General features: G+C 54.7%; 7 protein-coding genes across 7 annotated transcripts; 1 reads left to right on the top strand and 6 right to left on the bottom strand.

The window, feature by feature from the left end:
- Positions 1 to 109: 109 nt before the first annotated feature.
- J3D65DRAFT_96657 (Alpha/Beta hydrolase protein) lies at positions 110 to 1,674 on the bottom strand. The gene has a single exon (XM_066804285.1). The coding sequence runs from the start codon at positions 1,332 to 1,334 to the stop codon at positions 312 to 314; it is 1,023 nt and encodes a 340-aa protein (XP_066651856.1). The 5' UTR covers positions 1,335 to 1,674; the 3' UTR covers positions 110 to 311.
- On the bottom strand, positions 1,675 to 3,402 carry J3D65DRAFT_96656 (putative tRNA dihydrouridine synthase). The gene has a single exon (XM_066804284.1). The coding sequence runs from the start codon at positions 3,314 to 3,316 to the stop codon at positions 2,015 to 2,017; it is 1,302 nt and encodes a 433-aa protein (XP_066651855.1). The 5' UTR covers positions 3,317 to 3,402; the 3' UTR covers positions 1,675 to 2,014.
- A 79-nt stretch (positions 3,403 to 3,481) lies between these two features.
- On the bottom strand, positions 3,482 to 5,545 carry J3D65DRAFT_685530 (uncharacterized protein; the record flags this gene model as incomplete). The annotated part of the gene is given in 3 exon segments (XM_066803814.1): positions 3,482 to 4,467; positions 4,515 to 5,310; positions 5,324 to 5,545. Coding segments are annotated over 3 exon segments (1,842 nt in total), but the record flags the coding sequence as incomplete, so codon positions are not given.
- A 1,467-nt stretch (positions 5,546 to 7,012) lies between these two features.
- Positions 7,013 to 8,978, top strand: J3D65DRAFT_96590 (uncharacterized protein). Its single transcript, XM_066804283.1, has 5 exons — positions 7,013 to 7,503; positions 7,549 to 7,561; positions 7,611 to 7,696; positions 7,743 to 8,116; positions 8,168 to 8,978. Exons 1-5 carry the CDS (start codon positions 7,333 to 7,335, stop codon positions 8,892 to 8,894), a joined length of 1,371 nt encoding a protein of 456 aa, XP_066651853.1. The 5' UTR covers positions 7,013 to 7,332; the 3' UTR covers positions 8,895 to 8,978.
- Positions 8,979 to 9,490: 512 nt separating this feature from the next.
- Positions 9,491 to 12,850, bottom strand: J3D65DRAFT_636036 (Pep3/Vps18/deep orange family-domain-containing protein). The gene is made up of 4 exons (XM_066801368.1): positions 12,524 to 12,850; positions 10,727 to 12,465; positions 9,814 to 10,676; positions 9,491 to 9,757 (listed from the first exon to the last, which is right to left on the bottom strand). The coding sequence occupies exons 1-4, from the start codon at positions 12,738 to 12,740 to the stop codon at positions 9,676 to 9,678; spliced, it is 2,901 nt and encodes a 966-aa protein (XP_066651852.1). The 5' UTR covers positions 12,741 to 12,850; the 3' UTR covers positions 9,491 to 9,675.
- A 99-nt stretch (positions 12,851 to 12,949) lies between these two features.
- On the bottom strand, positions 12,950 to 14,599 carry J3D65DRAFT_636032 (putative G-patch domain protein). The gene has a single exon (XM_066801367.1). It carries the CDS (start codon positions 14,452 to 14,454, stop codon positions 13,177 to 13,179), a length of 1,278 nt encoding a protein of 425 aa, XP_066651851.1. The 5' UTR covers positions 14,455 to 14,599; the 3' UTR covers positions 12,950 to 13,176.
- A 72-nt stretch (positions 14,600 to 14,671) lies between these two features.
- J3D65DRAFT_636031 (uncharacterized protein) lies at positions 14,672 to 15,668 on the bottom strand. Its single transcript, XM_066801366.1, has one exon. It carries the CDS (start codon positions 15,612 to 15,614, stop codon positions 14,736 to 14,738), a length of 879 nt encoding a protein of 292 aa, XP_066651850.1. The 5' UTR covers positions 15,615 to 15,668; the 3' UTR covers positions 14,672 to 14,735.
- Between the last annotated feature and the right edge of the window lie 57 nt (positions 15,669 to 15,725).

The following is a 15,725-nucleotide window of genomic DNA, read 5'->3' as shown; positions in this document are numbered from 1 at the left end:
GAAGCGGTTTGGATGCTTCTTGTGGCCTTATTTTCTTACCTTCGAGCGGAGAGTCCAGCTGGTGTGTGTATTGGGTTGAATTGGGATGGAAAAATGCTCTCGCCTCCACTGCAAGAAGGCTGCCGTTTATCAAAGAGATGTTTGCCAAGCCAAAGCCTCGTAGAAGATTCGTGACTTCGTATCTAAAAGACTTGCTATCTGAGATGGACCTCCAAAGACCGACCAAACGTCCCGACGACCACGCCTGTGTCATTAACGAAACATAAATTCATCGACCGTTGGATATCCGCAGCACAAAGCCAAGCCCGTCCCTAGTTCTCCAACCAATTCTTGATCTGCTCAGACATGAAGGCATTATCCTTTTCGTATATCCCACCACCGCCCGTCATGTGGCCGCCGATGCTCTCAATGACGCACAGCTTGCCGTGCTTCAGGTGCTTGACCTCCTCCTCGCTGTCCTCGGGCGGGAAATACAGGTCGGTGCGGACGGGCATGATGAGCGCCTTTGCCTGGACGCGGCCCAGCGTCGTGGCCAAGTCGCCCTTGTCCTCGGGGAAGCAGGCCGACACGTCGCCGCGCTGCCAGGTATCCATGATGGCGAGCAGGTCGTGCGCGTCCCACGTCTGCATCGGCTGCTCCCAGTGCGCGACGAGGTACTCGTCGAGCGACGCGCAGCCCGCCGCCTCCCACTGCTTGCCGCGGAACCACGCCTGGCTCAGCGCCCACGTCGCGTAGACGCGGCCAAACGCCGCCGTCCCGCGCGTCACGGGCGCCGTGTAGTGCCCGTCGTGCCAGTCGACGGCCGTCGTCAGCGCCGCCTTGGGCCCCTCGAGGAACGACCAGTTGTGCCACGACGTGCGCGCCGAGCCCGCCACCACGACGATGCGCTCGACAAACTCCGGGTACAGCACCCCCATGTGGTACGCCTGCTGGCCGCCCATGCTGAAGCCAATGTACGCGTGCAGCCGCTCGACGCCGAGCGCCTTGCACAGCGCGACCTGCATGCGGATGTTGTCCTCGTACGAGACGCTGGGGAACTTGGGCCCGCGGATGGCTGCGGGTGTGTTGGACGGCGAGCTGGACTCGCTGCCGCCGAGCAGCCCGCAAGTGATGACGAAATAGTCGGCCAACACGGGCGCCTTGCCGTCCTTGTCGGGCTCGTAGAGAAACGTCATGGTGTTGGGAAGACGCCCACAGTAGCACGTGGGGATGAAGACTGCGGGGTTCTTTGGGTCGCCAAACGTGCGATAGGCGAGCGTGAGGGCATTGGTGGTCGATGGAGGCGGCGCATCGACGTCGATGGTGGATTCTTTGCTGAAGTACTTGGTCGTCATGGTGAAGGTGCTGGAGTGGTGTTGTAGAACGAAAGATACGAGCGGAAGAAAAAGGTTGTTGAATGCAGTGGGGTTTGGTCCTTATCGCGTGAGGGGGGTCTTTATCAACCAATGTGATAAATCGGTTCCCGCCTCCTGAGCTTGCAAAGGCAATAGTATACAAGCAGAGAACGATCGGGAGAGTGCGCGAGGTCGAAGCACTGTGCGGTCCAGGAGATGATTGCGCGCTTCTGATTGGTTGGCTCAGTCCATCGGATTGGTCAATGAACGACACACTCGGTATCTTGCTCCAACTCTTCAGGTTCCTCAAGGTACAGCTCTTTGAATGAAAAGATGCAATCGGAATATTTGCAAAGTCGGGTCTAATGAATTCCTACCACGAGAGTGAAGTCGAAGTCGACAGGAGCCCGCTTTCACGCCCAAAACCTGAAGATTCAAAACCCATCAATCCAACCGGTTGAATCTGTCTTCTGCCAGCATCGACACGGCGAAGGCTCTGGATAATGCCTGCCATCTTGGTAAGCCGATACTGTTTGCTAACCTGCGGAATAATCCTCGCAGTAGCTTTGACTTGATAACCAGCCCATCCCTCTCCTGACTGTCAATGTGTTCTTTGGTCGTGTGGTAAGTCTTGCGACAGGGTATCTCTTGTTCCTTTCAAGTCATCGTGCAACGAAGCTTCACACTGCAACCGCTGAGGCCGTCTCAGGCATTGCAGTGTGCTGAGCCAAAGCCACTTCGGTCTGTTGATCAGTGACTGTTGATCTTTGTTCCTGGGTACCATCATGGTCCCTTTTGGCCTTTTTGCTTGATTCCTCCGCCTTTGCATTTTCATTAACGGCCGCACGCTTTTCAGCCTTTGTGAGCTTCAGCTTTTGAGCAAGACCAATTCTTTCGTCAAGCGCCTCGGCTCTCTCCTTGAGCTCAGGGCATCCAAAGACATCAACCAAGTCGGAGTAGCCGCGGCATTGCGGCAACTTTTTGGAAAGCGGATTTTTCCCCGGAAGGATCTGGGCCAGCTCGAACTTGGTGTTGCCCCATCGGTTGTCGACCTCGACGGCGTATGTGATGTACTTTTTCACAATTTCCTCCCAAGGTGCTCGGCCACCATTGGCTTCGCGACGGAATACGCTTGGGTTGGCCTCGGCTGCAGTCGCAATCATAGCGCCATCGACGCCAAACTCTTCCATGAGTTTCAATCCATGCTCGTAGTCTTCGACGTCGCCGTTGATCAAGCAACCCACACCGGCCTCGTGGCAAATCTCCCGAACCATCTTCATTTGGTCGCGAATCGCCCGCTCACGAGGCCTCATGGGTGTGGTCCGGCAGTGTACTGTCAAGCCAATGATGCCCGTCTTGACCAGCCTGCTCACAAGTGCCTTGGTATCCTCCGGGTCTGCCAAAATCCGAATCTTGACGCTAATGCCAATTTCAAACGGCTCTCCAACCTCCTTCACCAGAGCTTCCAAGATTGCGCATAGCCTATCGGGGTCCTTGAGGAGTGCCGCTCCCATACCACCGGTTGTGCTGAAGGGTTTTGGGCAGCCCGAATTGACGTCGATGCCGGCCACATCTCCTGCCACGAGCTTGGCCGCTTGGACAGCCGTCTCTGGCTTAGCCGTTCCAATCTGGAAGATGAGCTTGCCCTTTTCCCTCTCGGGATCCAGCCTGTATATGATGCTCTCCTTTTGATCCTCCTTGGGCGTCGCGTTCTTTTGTCCATTGTTCGAGAAGCGTGTGAAGTCGATGGTTTTCGTGATGGGGTTCTCGCGACGAGTGGTGCCAATCAGGGCCCGATCGATGGTTTCAGGACCCCATACAAGGTCGGCGCCGTAGTGGAGTGCGAGGAGGCGCGACGGAAGTTCGCCACTGCGGACCATGGGAGCGAGGACGACCTTGTTGCGGTAATCGACGCCATTCTTCGGGATGGGAACACGGGATAGAGTTGAGCCGGACATGATGCGCGCGAGGAAGCGCAGCATAACACCAGGGAGCAAGGTGGGCGGAGGGAGAATGGGATGCGAGTCACAGGCGGGATAGTAAAAGATCTGGATGCAAGAGTCAGAAGGAAGCGGATGTTGATGCCGAATGACTCGACTGACGGTTGAGTGCCGACCGAACTGGAACCCACACATGCACCCTTGCAACGTACCGACATCACCTCAGGACGACCATCTTCCCTCATCTTACTTATTCATTGGAAATATGCATCCATTTCGAACACGTCCATTCTTCAACTTGCCATCTATGGAGCCCTCGGAATATCGGATTCCTGGGCAGTGAAACACCAAACCCGCCTTCTACACCCTCTACGCCTTCCAATCCTCCTTGATGATATCCGCCGCCCTCTCTGAAACTGCGTACACTGTTGTTTGGATGTTGCCCAATGGCTCCATGGGAAAGATGCTGGCATCAACCACTCTCAATTTCTCGGCTCCGTATAGCTTCAGCCTGCTATCCACCACACCGTTCATCTCCCGAGGCATCATCGCGCAAGTACCGGTTGGATGAAACGTATTCATGAGACGGTCCTTGACTACCTTCTTTGCCGACTCAAGGGTTGACGTATCGCCATCTTCTGGCAGGCGGCTTCCAGGCTTGAGCAACGAGGCAAAAGGCTCGGTCTTGACAAACGACTCGATATTCTGCGTGTGCCTGGCCAAGATTTCGAGATCCAGAGGATGCGAAAGGTACCGAGGATCAACAATCGCCTTTTCCTTGGGGTCGCTCGACTTGATGTGGACGATACCGCGAGAGAAGGGATGGTTGAGGGTCGCCAGAATGGTAATGTAGTTGCCCGGCTTGGTCGGAGCAACGATTTCTCCCAATGGATCCCGCCCGGTAGATTTCGTGTTGAATTGCATCGGCGCATACATGTGGTAAGCCGGGCAATCCTTGGGATGAAGCATCTGGCTGCGCAGCAATTCGTATTGACGTCTCTGGGAGACGGATATACTGGAATCGTCTGGGTTCTGGTTCAAAATCTCCTGAATCTCTTCCTGGCTGAGTCGACCGTTGCCGTCGCTGAATGGAAGGTAGGCAACGCTGAAGGGGATGTTGGCCAAGGGCCCACTCTTCTTCTCCTGGTACTCCTGCAAAGCAACGCCAATGAGCGTCGGATCGCGGAACATGTCTGTTCAACATTAGCTTCAGCTCGGAAACACAACGTCAGCGTCTTACCTGCGGAGAATTGGCCGTCTGCGATTTCGTAGCTCAGAGGAGAAATGGCATGGTCTTGGAGATTCTCTCCCACCCCAGAACTTTCGATGACGACCGGAATGTCGTGCTTTTCCAAAAGTTCCCTCTGGCCAATACCAGAAAGTTCCAAAATATGAGGAGAGTTCATTGCTCCAGCTGCCAGGATGACCTCCTTCCTGGCCAAGATTTCGTGGATCCCGCCATCTTTGGTCTCGAACTTGATTCCAGTTGCAACTACGCTGCCGTCCTCTTTCTTTTGGGTCAGAATCTTGTGTACGAGGGCCTCTGTCAGGACTTGGAGGTTTGGTCGCTTTGCAACCTCCTTGCTGTAATAAGCCTCGGCCGCGTATCCTCGTTTCCTGGTTACGGCATCAATCGAAAGGGAGTTTGTAAAGGCTCCCAACTTCTCTCCAAGAATCGGATCGTCGTCATTGCACCAGCCAAGCTTGTCAAAGGTCTTGACCCAAGCCTCATTGAATGGACCGTAGTTGTTGCCGTTGGTGACAGGCACTGGTCCGTCATTGCCGTGGTTCTTTTCATGGTAACAGTTGATTTCCAAAGTTTTCTTGACATCCTCGGACGCTGGCGTAAAAGTCTGCCACTTTTTGAAATACGGCTTGAGGTCTTTGGCGGACCATCCGTCATTGCCAAGGGCTTCCCATGCCTCGAAGTTCTTCGAGGACGGGTAGACGACAACACCAAAGTTGATGGCAGTGGAGCCGCCCAGTACCTTTCCTCGAGGATGCGGTATCTGCCTTCCATTTGCGTGGACCTGGGACTGTGAGTCGCACATCTACAAAAGCCTGTAATGTACTTACCTGGGGCTCGGTCATGTAGTCCCAGTCATAGTCTGGGTCTCCATACAAAGTAGTCATCAACCCCTCCGTGTCGATCCTGGGATCTCCCATTCGGTTTGCACCGGCCTCGACAACCAGCACCTTTGTGTTTGCATTTTCAGTGAGTCGATTCGCGACGACCAGCCCAGAAAGACCGCCGCCGATGATGACGAAGTCCGGGTCGGTGAAACGAAGAGAAGAGACAGATGTCACACTGGTCTGTTCAGGTATGGAACCCATTGCTGCAACAAATTTCGATGGATTGATATGTACGAGGAAGCGCTAAACACTTTATAGTCGACAACTTCAACAACTGCAGCGGCACAGCAGAGACGGCAAAGAACTGTTCAGTGGAGACGGTGGATGCTCTCCTGCAGAACGAGTTGAAGATGGCAATTTCTTCATGGCGACTCGTTGACCATGATCATTCGGTTCTGACAGTATTTCTTCTGTTTTGGGTGTCGCCTGCAGTAGATTGAGTAAGTTCATTCGCTTCAGGTGGACCTTTCGGGTGGAGTGCAGGGACAGTTGTCCCTGTGTTGCGGCAAAGTAGAGCCTTCAATTGGAGATGTAGCTGACATTCCAGGCGGCTATACAGGGGAACTTCCAAGAAGAGATAGGGGACCTCTCAAGTGGGGAGACGATCTGTTGAGTGGGGAGCGGTCCGCTGGCAGCTGCAACGTTTTCGTGTGGAGAGAGGTCCGTGGTGTTGCGGCAAAGCAGAAGTCGACTCAACTGCCGGGGTTTGCCTCGTGGGATGCAGCTTCGAGAACCGCAGGAATCCTCATGCACAAGCGATCGGAAGACACCGAGATGCCAGACTGGCGGTTTCGTCGGGCCCAGGTTCTCTTTTTCTTCTTCAGACAGCCACCCTCGTGCTATCCCCACCAGAACCGTGCGCTGATGCTGGGCCCGTTGGGTGGCGCCAGTCAAAAATCGCGGCGTCGGTCCGAGCGATCTCACACTCAGTCAGTCGACACCCTTCTTGGCTGCGAAGATCGGCTCATCGACTTGGACGTCTTCACTTTCGACTTTATCCTCCGCTTGTTTCCAGCAACCATTCTTTTCTTTGGTTTTGAACGTTTGACGTTCGAAATGCACCGATGACATGGTCTCGGTTCGAAAGCTTGCGCACGTCTGCCTTGGCTGTGATCCAATTTTGGAAAGACCAAGGATCACCTTTCCGGGTCTCGCCATGTGCCATGGACGAGAAAACCAGGAGCTTCGACAGAGCTCTCCAACGTCGTTTGCTTCTCGAAGCCCACTAATACAGGGTTGCAAGGACTTGGAGATGAACGATTCGAAGCAGTGTTGCTGTCCCATCCTCCAAGTCCCACGCGAATGCCACGCGACTTGACTCGGGTCGAGGTTCTCCGGATTTGCTTACCCAGACGCGTGTCATCAGAGACCCCACAAGATGATGGCCTTACGGACTCGATGAAGCGCCTTTATAAGCGAACGGTTCTCTCGGATCGACAGCTTTGAACGTCTGTGGGACCGATAACGCGAGCTTAACCGTGGACGCGAAGATGCCTGCCGAGGAACGGCCACCCAAAGTCAAATTTTTGGTCGGGAGCAGCATCTTGATTTGTCCAAATCCCATCTTCACGGCTACCGGTACGGTTTGTCGGCTATCTCATAAAGGTGCTTTGAAACGTCAAGGCGCCGGCCATGGTGCGACGCTTCCCTTGGCAAGGCGAGCAACACTGGCACATATCACCTTTTTCAGAACTTGGGCCAGAGCCAGAACCTGGACGGTCTTCCCTGTTCCCAGCTCTTCCGTTGGCCTCTCTGGAAATGTTCCTTTGACTTTTTCAACGACCTTTTGCTGCAGTCCCTGACGGCCGTGGACGACCAGATCAATTTCACTCTTTTACTGATTTACGCCAAATCCTTACATTCGTTTGTTTCCAATGTCCAACGAACAAAATTGTCCTTGATGACCTCTTCGAATCGTCAAGAACATGGTTCTGCAAACGTATCCAATATTTGGCAATCCACTTATCAAGCATCAAATCATAGCATGCGCGGTGTTGATGGCTGTTGCGACTGTATTTGTCGTCCTCCGTTTTGTAGCAAGATGCTTCCGCAGACAAAAGGTCTGGTGGGACGATGGCTGGATAATTGCGGCTCTGGTTAGTCTTCTGAGAGAAATGGTTTGATCTTGCTGACGCTCGTAGGTTTTTGCATACCGTATGTAACCCTTCCTGGAGATCGGGAAATCTTGCTCACTCGAATGCAGTGATGCAGGCAATGCAGATTAGCTACGCCAGATATGGTATTCGATATGAAAAGCTTCCCTTGGAGAACCAGCTGTTCCTAGGCAAAGTACGCTACCCAACCCCTGAAGTTTTCTCATGCCAACACGATACAGCACCTCGTTATGGACCAAGTCATCTACTACTGCTGCATTGCCTTTACCAAACAATCGTACCTCTGCTTCTATTCGCGCATTTTTCCGCAACAGCAGTTTCGCCGTTGGGTGATGGCATGCTCCATCGTCATCTGGCTTTGGTGGGCGAGCGCCATCATGCAAGTATTCCTCATCTGCCGACCTGTCTCAGCAAGCTGGGACCCTCGAGGAAGCCGCGTTTGCGGAAACGTCGTCATGGCCTATGTCGCCCTTTGCATCATCAACCTGTTCACCGATCTTGTCATCATGTTTCTCCCTGTCCCTTTCATCCGCAGATTGCAGATGGACACCAGCACCAAAGTAGGGCTGTACGTCATGTTTGCGCTGGGCATCGCGTAAGTGCTTCTTCTACAGACTTGCCAATGAGAGATGACCAACATTTCCAGCGTGACCATCATCACAATCCTCCGCGCCATTGCGCTCGCCCGCATCGACTTGTGGAACATCTCCTACAGCATCGTCGACTCCCTCTTCTGGTCGACAGTCGAGCCCGCCGTCGCCATCACCAACGCCTGCATCCCGGCCATCCGACCGCTCCTCTCCGCCTTCATGAGCCGCTTCTCGTCATCCATCAGCTACCTCTCGTCGAGCCAGAAGCGCGTCGGCGGAACAAGCAGCGGCGCCACGCCCAACGAAGCGCCTGCGCCCGCGCCCAGCAGCGGCCGCCGCAGCGCCCTGGGCTCCTCGTCCGCCGGCGGCGTCGTCGGCCAGTGGTTCGGCCAGAACTGCGTCAAGAGCAACGCGTCGACCCGCGGCTTCGAGCGCATGCCGAGCGTCGGCCTGGGCGAGCAGCACCAGCTGGACCAGATGGAGAACGGCACTGCCGGTATCGGCGTCGCGATCGGAGGGGGAGGCGGCAGTGGCAGCAGCAGTGCGGGAGCGACGGCTGTCACGCGCAGCAAGACGGTCGCCAGGGCGTATGCGCGGGAGCGCGACAGCGGAGATGACGACGGCGATTTTGGCCGTCGAGACAGTCATGACGAGAGCGAGGCGGCGGCGGGTCGGGGGAGAAACTCAAAAGGCGACGCCGACGGGTCGGAGCGCATCAACGTCGTCATGGAGGTCAATGTGAGCAATCACCGGGTGCATTCGGCGGGGAACCTGCTCGAGTAGGAAGTAGTAGGAGCGGACGGACGAAAAAAACAACAACAGCAACGGCAGCAAACGAACGCGAAACGAACGGTTGTTTATGTATAAACGTGTCTCCTTTGTATCACGGGTCTCCTTTTGTGCTGGGTCTGGGTCTGGGAGGGCGGGAAGCGGACGCAATGACCCTGTACTTATGGTCTGAATGAGCCCGCGCAGTTAAGAAGGATTCTTCTCACGTGTCGAGGGCACACCGAAGGGGAGCATTCCAAAGAGCCCTCCACGAAACTTGACTTCCTGCATCGAAACCGGCATCGAAGACGCAGCTTGATACACACTTGCGCTTCACTGGTCTCTGAGGGCTGGTCCAGCTCATGGAACAGACGCTCCCTAAAGTTGGCAGATCTAGTGGCAGCGGCTGGAGGTCTGCAAACGGCGTTGCGACGCTGAACAACAGCCGGGGGGGTTGCTAGAGTCCATCGACAGGTCAGAGGATTGCACGTATCACTGTGCGGATCGATTGGATTCTGATGATGGGGAGGCATTGAGGTCGTCGGTATTTATCTCTGTGGATGGAGGAGTCTTGCAAATGGCATCGAACAAGGGAGTTGGACTGAACTGAAGCGTGTGAAGGTAAATGTGCTATGCTATACACGGTGAATTTCAACATGGATGCGCCCAAAGATCAACATCAAGAGGCACAACAAACATCTACAACCTCAAAACGGCTCAGGTTTCTCAATCAAGCCAAGGGTATCTATCCTAGCAACCACCTGCCGCCACTCCATGGCATCGTCGCCATTAATCATTACAAAGCCCAATCATTAGTCTCATTCGTCGCGACAAACGGCTCGTCAATCTGCTTGACGGCCAACTCACTGCACAAAACACTGCGCACAGCATTTTAGCCACGTTTTCAAAAACTCAGCAGAGAGAAGGTACTTACCAAGCCTCAGCCACCAACTCATCCAACTCCCTCGCCGCCCTCTCCCTCCTCGTCCCAACGCTGGTGCCCTTGGTGACCTCCATCTGCAGCTCTCTGATGCGGCGGCCTTTGGCAACGCCCGCCTGCTCGACGACCTTGCGGCCGAGACACTCCGAGTGGAAGGCGTGCTGGCAGGGGAAAACGAAGAACTGGCGCGCCAGCAACGGCAGGCGGCAGACGTAGCACTTTTCGCCGGGCTCGACGATCGCGTAGCGCGACTCGAGCTGCTTGATGTCGGCCTTGATGTGCTGCGCGGTGAGGGTGCTCTCGTCCATTTCCTTCTTGAGGGCGTCGATGGCGCGGCTGTACTCCTCCAGCGCGGCGCAAATCTCCTCTTTGAAGTCGTCGATGACGACGAAATCGGGGAAAAATGGAATCAGGTCTTCGATGCGGAGGAGGTCGCTGCGCCGCAGGAATTCTATCGCAGGCTTGATGCCCGTGCTTTCGCTGATGACCTTTCTGGCAACTGCAAGCCAGAGCTTTTTGCGAAGCGTCGGGTTGGATTCTGGGCGATCCGCCACACTGCTTGCCAAGTCTACCTCGTCGTATTTGAGGGCAAGGTCGACAGCTTGCACATATTGCGACATGGAGCTATATATGTGGACGCAGGATTGTACTCGTTTATGCTGAATGCAGAGGCGGAGTGCAAAGTCGGCATCGTAGTCTTGCTCTTGGGCAAGCGATTGGGCCTCGAGGTAGGAGAGCAGCGCAGATTCGTCGCGCGAAGGGTGAGATGCATAGATGGAGATCAAGGTGTTATGGACAGCCGCATCTGTCGAGTGGTGTTGATTGATCTCAAACTGGAGATATCTGACGGCTTGATTCTAGACGACTTGTTAGTCCAGACTCCACAACAGCAATATTGCCTACTCACTTGAGAAAGAGGACCGGTGTGGATTTTGTTGTAATTCAACAATGCTGGAATGAGTTTGCGCGCGTCAAGGTTTGCTTGTCGCATCAGAATATCGACAAAATCGTGCGGAGAGTGGGCCATGAGAACGGAGCTGTACTTGTAAAAGACATCGGGGTCCGTCTGTTTCTTCAGCACGTTCAAGGCCTCGGCCCATCTCTCTCTTTGCACCCAGTAGGACAAGACGTAGTTGTGGTCGTTTACGACCGTAGCAAAGAAAAGCAGCTCTTCTTCACGGCCATGACTGCTGATGATTTCGTAGACCGTCTTCCTGTCCAGATCTGCTCTGTATCGCGTCACGAATTCTTGAAACTCACGACGAATGACGGAAAGCTGGTCTTCGGTGTCACGGGTGCTACTTTCAGACAGCTCAGCTTTGGTGCCGATCGTGTCGTCGAGGGTATTGAGCTTGGAGATGTAAATTTCGACAAGCCAAGTGGCAAGGAGAACGCGCTGCATGGTGGCCGACTTTTTCAGAGTAGACAACTTGGTTAATAGGTATTTGCGCAAAGCGTCTTGTTCTCCGTGGTCGACAAAAGTGAGTGCAACCTGCTCGAACGGCTTGGTACTCCGCCCGTAAACACTGGCGGCCTCCATGAAGTTGCCCTTTTTCACAAGGAAATCGCCCGAAGCTGTTGCCACGGCGTCCTTTTGAGTGGGTGTTTTGGCGTACTGCGACGCTTCTTCGAACTGCTGTTGGTTCAAGAAAATCTTCCAGATATCCCGACTCTCGTCAAACACACTGATTTCAAAGACCTCTTGCTTGGTAAATAGCCAAAATGTGCTCTTCTTCCGGTCAGCAACAAGGCCCAGCACGTTTTGATCTGGGTCAATGACTGCTTGGTCGTAGACTATTGTGTCGTCGAGTCTATTCGAGGCAACTACGCGACCATCCACGAGTTGAATGACGTGCCAGTGGCTGAGAATCATGGAATGTGCTGGCTCCTGAAACGACTTTGTGCGGCCACCGCGTGTACGAGACGGAGGGATTTTGGATCGGGGAAACAACTTTGAGCCTTGAAGAACAGCGTTCCCAATATTGGGCGAGTCGATGTTGGTCAAAAGCTTTCCGTGGAAGACTCCGTGCGCAGAAAGCCATGCGAATGCTCTCTCTCTTTCTGTTGCAGTAGACGAGGCAACCTCTTCCGTCTCTGGCGATATTGCAAGCGTAGATGGTGCAGCGTGGGGCGGTCGGTCCAAGTCGTACACTGACGGCCTTTCGGCCTCGAAGAGCCTGCTGTAGATGGATCCGCTACCCTCTCTACCGGGCCGACCAATCCTTCCAATCCAGTGCTGCAAGCTCGTCGGAGTTGCTAACAAGATGCGGCGTATGTCTGGCCTTCCAGGTATCGCGTCCGTCCATATCCCAACGACTGGTCCCTCGGCCTTGTACACCGTCTTGATATATCTTTCTTCGCGGCGGTAGAATTCAGCCGAGGGCTCTATGTAGACTTCGAAGACGGTCCCGTCGGAGGCTCCGATGAGAATTTCGCGAGTCGAGGCGGTGGGCTCGGACGGATTCCATGACACGCTTTCGATCGTGACTCCCTTCAATCGCGCAAGGGGTTTGGGTTGGCGGCTTTGGGTGTGGAGGTAGTAGTTCTCCCCGAGCGTCGTTGAAATGATCAAGTGTGAGGCAGATGGATCAAGAAACATGCGGCGAATGACACCAATCTCCAAAGGTTTCTTTGGCAGGTCGACATCTGCGAGGCAGAATTAGCTTCTACTCGAGTGACCAAGCAAGCTCGCGGCGCGAGATACCATCAATGTCCTCGGGGCTGTCCAGATCAAACCTGAGAATGCGACCCGTTTCAAAGGCTAGGATGAGAACGTTGTTTGCAACTTCGGCAGCGACAAAGTCGGAGGGACGGTCGAACTTGAGGTTCACGAGCTCGACATTGAATATAGGAAGAGACTCGTCGTTGAGGTTTGGGAGGCCGCTGGACGCGACGTAGCCGCCGGAAGGATCGAAAGCCATGGCGGACGGCTGGTTTCAGATGGCTATCATGGCAGTGGGGGGTTAAGTTTCGGCATGGAGCTATGCAGAGCTCGTAGAGGTGGAGAGCTGAAGGTGGGAGTGGCTTGTCAATGTGTTTGACGGGGAGCTGTAGCTGGAGCTGGGGCGGAGGTGTGAGCGGGCCGCTCGGACCACCGAGTGCCGAGTACTACCCGACCGTACCAGCCGGAGCACCGCAGCCATCTCAAGCCTCATCGGAGAGGAACTTGTAGTTGTAGAAAGTCACCTATGTAAACACACGACGAATGCAAAGCGAGACACAAATGGGCATTGCAGATGCGGGCGCTGGAATCCTTTCATTCGCCGACTGGACACAGGCCATCTAACCAAGGCCTCCGGCGATTTCCAGTCCATCCCCACGACTGCCAACATGTGAGATTCGTCATGCTGGGTTCATTCAACGTCGACGTCGATCGCTCTCGTACCTATCTCTGCTCCGGTCTCGCCCATGACGTGAATGCCGTGAGTAGACCTCTTCCCTATCGCGCCGCCGAGGGGACCGCTTTCTATCACCAGACCTCCGGTCGTAGTCAGACCTGCTGTCATACTTTCGCCGAGTATGGGAGCTTTCTTCAGAGTCGCTTCTGCTTTGGTGGCCGCGAGAGGACTTGTATCTGCTGCCATTCTCTCGATCCCGACCACGGTCCTTCTCCCTCCTCCCAGAATCGTAATCGTCACGGGATTTGTGCCGCCCAGATGACCTCCCTGAGCGACGATCCGAGTCATCTTGTCGTTTGGCTAGAGCAGCCTCTTGTTCGGCATTCTTGTGGTCTGCCATTTTCTGCCGCAGCTCCTCCTCTGTCAACTGTTCCCCAGTCTTTGCGTTTCGTAAAACGACGGGATTGTAAGACTCCGGGCCTTTCTTCCTGCTCTTTGTCGCCTTGCCCCACGTTCCCATCTCTTCCCCTATCGCAGCATCGGCCTTGGCACCGATTCCCAGCAGCGCAGGCCGCTTCTCCAAAACTCGGGGTTGCACTGCTTTTTGCCCTTTTCTTCTGCCAATGGCCTCGCCTTCTTTCCATCCCATGCCGCGGAGTAATGCGGCTCCGAATTCCTCGACCGGGACAGCCTCGTACTCATTCAAACTCGCCATGTCAGGCGCGGACTCGTAGTCTCGACGGAAGGCTTGCTCCTCGGTTTCCACAGCTGGAAGCACCAACTCCGACTTGGGCCTGTTGCCAGTCAAGGCTTCGATGGCAAGCTGCTCGTCGGTTTTGGGTTCCGCGGGCTCGGTGGTGGCACGTCGGCTTGCGTCGTCCGCTCGACTCTCAGGCGCATCGGGCGTTTCGGCCGCAGGGGTGGCGGTGTCCTTGTTGATGACATTCAAGCCATAGACTGGCTTTTGTTCCTCGGCGTGTTCTAGTTGTGTGTTTGGGTGCGCGTTTTGGTGATGGGGGAGGAGGCTCCGTTGGCGCTTTGTTTGGCTTTCGGCGCGCCAGTCACGATTCGGCAGTCTTGAAATTACGAGTGGAAGGTTTGTGGGCGTCTTTTTGTTCGAGTCTATGGCGCCGCCAGCAGAGTTGTCGAAGTGGGAGACTGTCTGGGGTTGAGGCGCAGCTTCGTCATCGTCCGAGTCTTGGAGGGTAGAGTGAGGGCGCTTCTTGTTTGCCGGAGCAGGGGATTTCTTTGAGCCAAAGGCGAGGGAGAATTTGGCGGGGGCACTTGAGGGAGCCATCAGAGGGCAGACGTAGTCGAGGGAGTTGAAGCGGAGCGACAGGAGGACGGGACGTGTAGGATGGCGGGGGGGAGACGCGACGGTCGGGCGCCGGCAGTCGGGCGGTAAGCCGAGCCCAGGTACAGCCGAGCCCGGTAAGGCACCCTTACGGCGCTTGGCAGAGCGAGCGAACGAATCTTCTCCTGAAAATGTTTTTATGTTTTCAAGGTTTATTTTTCTTTATTAAGTTATTTCTTCCAAGGTTCTCCTCTAGGCTAATAATAGGTAAGGTCTACCCCTAACTATGTATGTATCCATGTGAGTATCTCCTCTAAGGGGAGTTTTCCACTTTTAAAATTACCATCTTTAAGCCACTTTACCATCCACCAGGCATAGCCAAGACATCTTTTCTTCGATTCTGATACAATGTCGCCAAACTCGGAATCCATGAGCGGCCTGTTGTAGTGTTGCTTGGTGCACATGTGAATGGCATCTTTGGCAAACCGTTGTTTGATGAAGGGATGAAATTTGACCATCGAACCCATCTCTTGCCTGAAGGCACTTCTGAAATCTGGGAGATTGAGCCTGGCAAAGTCCTTTCGCTGGCATGCGACCGTGAAGTCCCATACAATGCCAGGCCAGAGTCCAGGCCGGTTATAGAGGGGGGCACATCCGTTGGACTTCCAGTCGGCGTCCTTGAGGCATGAAACATCCCTCGCATCGCGATGGCTCCAGAATTCTTCGTGGGACGCGCCGAAGGAGAGCCACATGACCCAATCCTTGCGGTTGCAGGGCTCAAAGGGCGGCTCCGTCTTCGGCCCGGGGATCTTCCTCATGGCCACTTCCTGCTGGTCGTTGAACTCGTTTGGTACTGTACCCCAGGCATTCTGCAACGTCGTGTGCCCTTCGAGAATGTAGTCGACGGCGTCTGCGTATCCGCCGTTGTCGTTGTCCTTGTCCTTGTCGTTGTCGTTTCCGCGCTTGTGGAGAGTGTGTTTGAGTTTTGCAGCCATTGACCCCCAGACATGTTTCCAGCCATCGGCTTCGCCTTCGGGAGCCCCGCGCTTGTCGAGAGTTTGTTCGACTTGTCCCGGGCCCATGTTGCCGAGAAGAAGGAACGCGACCAAGGCCAGGATGAGTGCCATGGCCCAGAGCTTGTGTGATCGACTTGAGAAATCCATCTTGACTTCTTTGTGGATTGTTTTGGAGTGTGTTCCGAAAAGGGCTGAGGTGAAATGAGTTTGCCGACTCGAGCGGTTGTGTGGCATTTTATGGTGGACTGGCTCAACACC

Source organism: Phyllosticta citribraziliensis, assembly GCF_038025025.1.
Source record: "Phyllosticta citribraziliensis strain CPC 17464 chromosome Unknown J3D65scaffold_11, whole genome shotgun sequence".
Classification (NCBI taxonomy): Eukaryota; Fungi; Ascomycota; class Dothideomycetes; order Botryosphaeriales; family Phyllostictaceae; genus Phyllosticta; species Phyllosticta citribraziliensis.
Note: the sequence above shows the minus strand (reverse complement) of the source record. Positions and strands in the feature narration are given on the sequence as shown.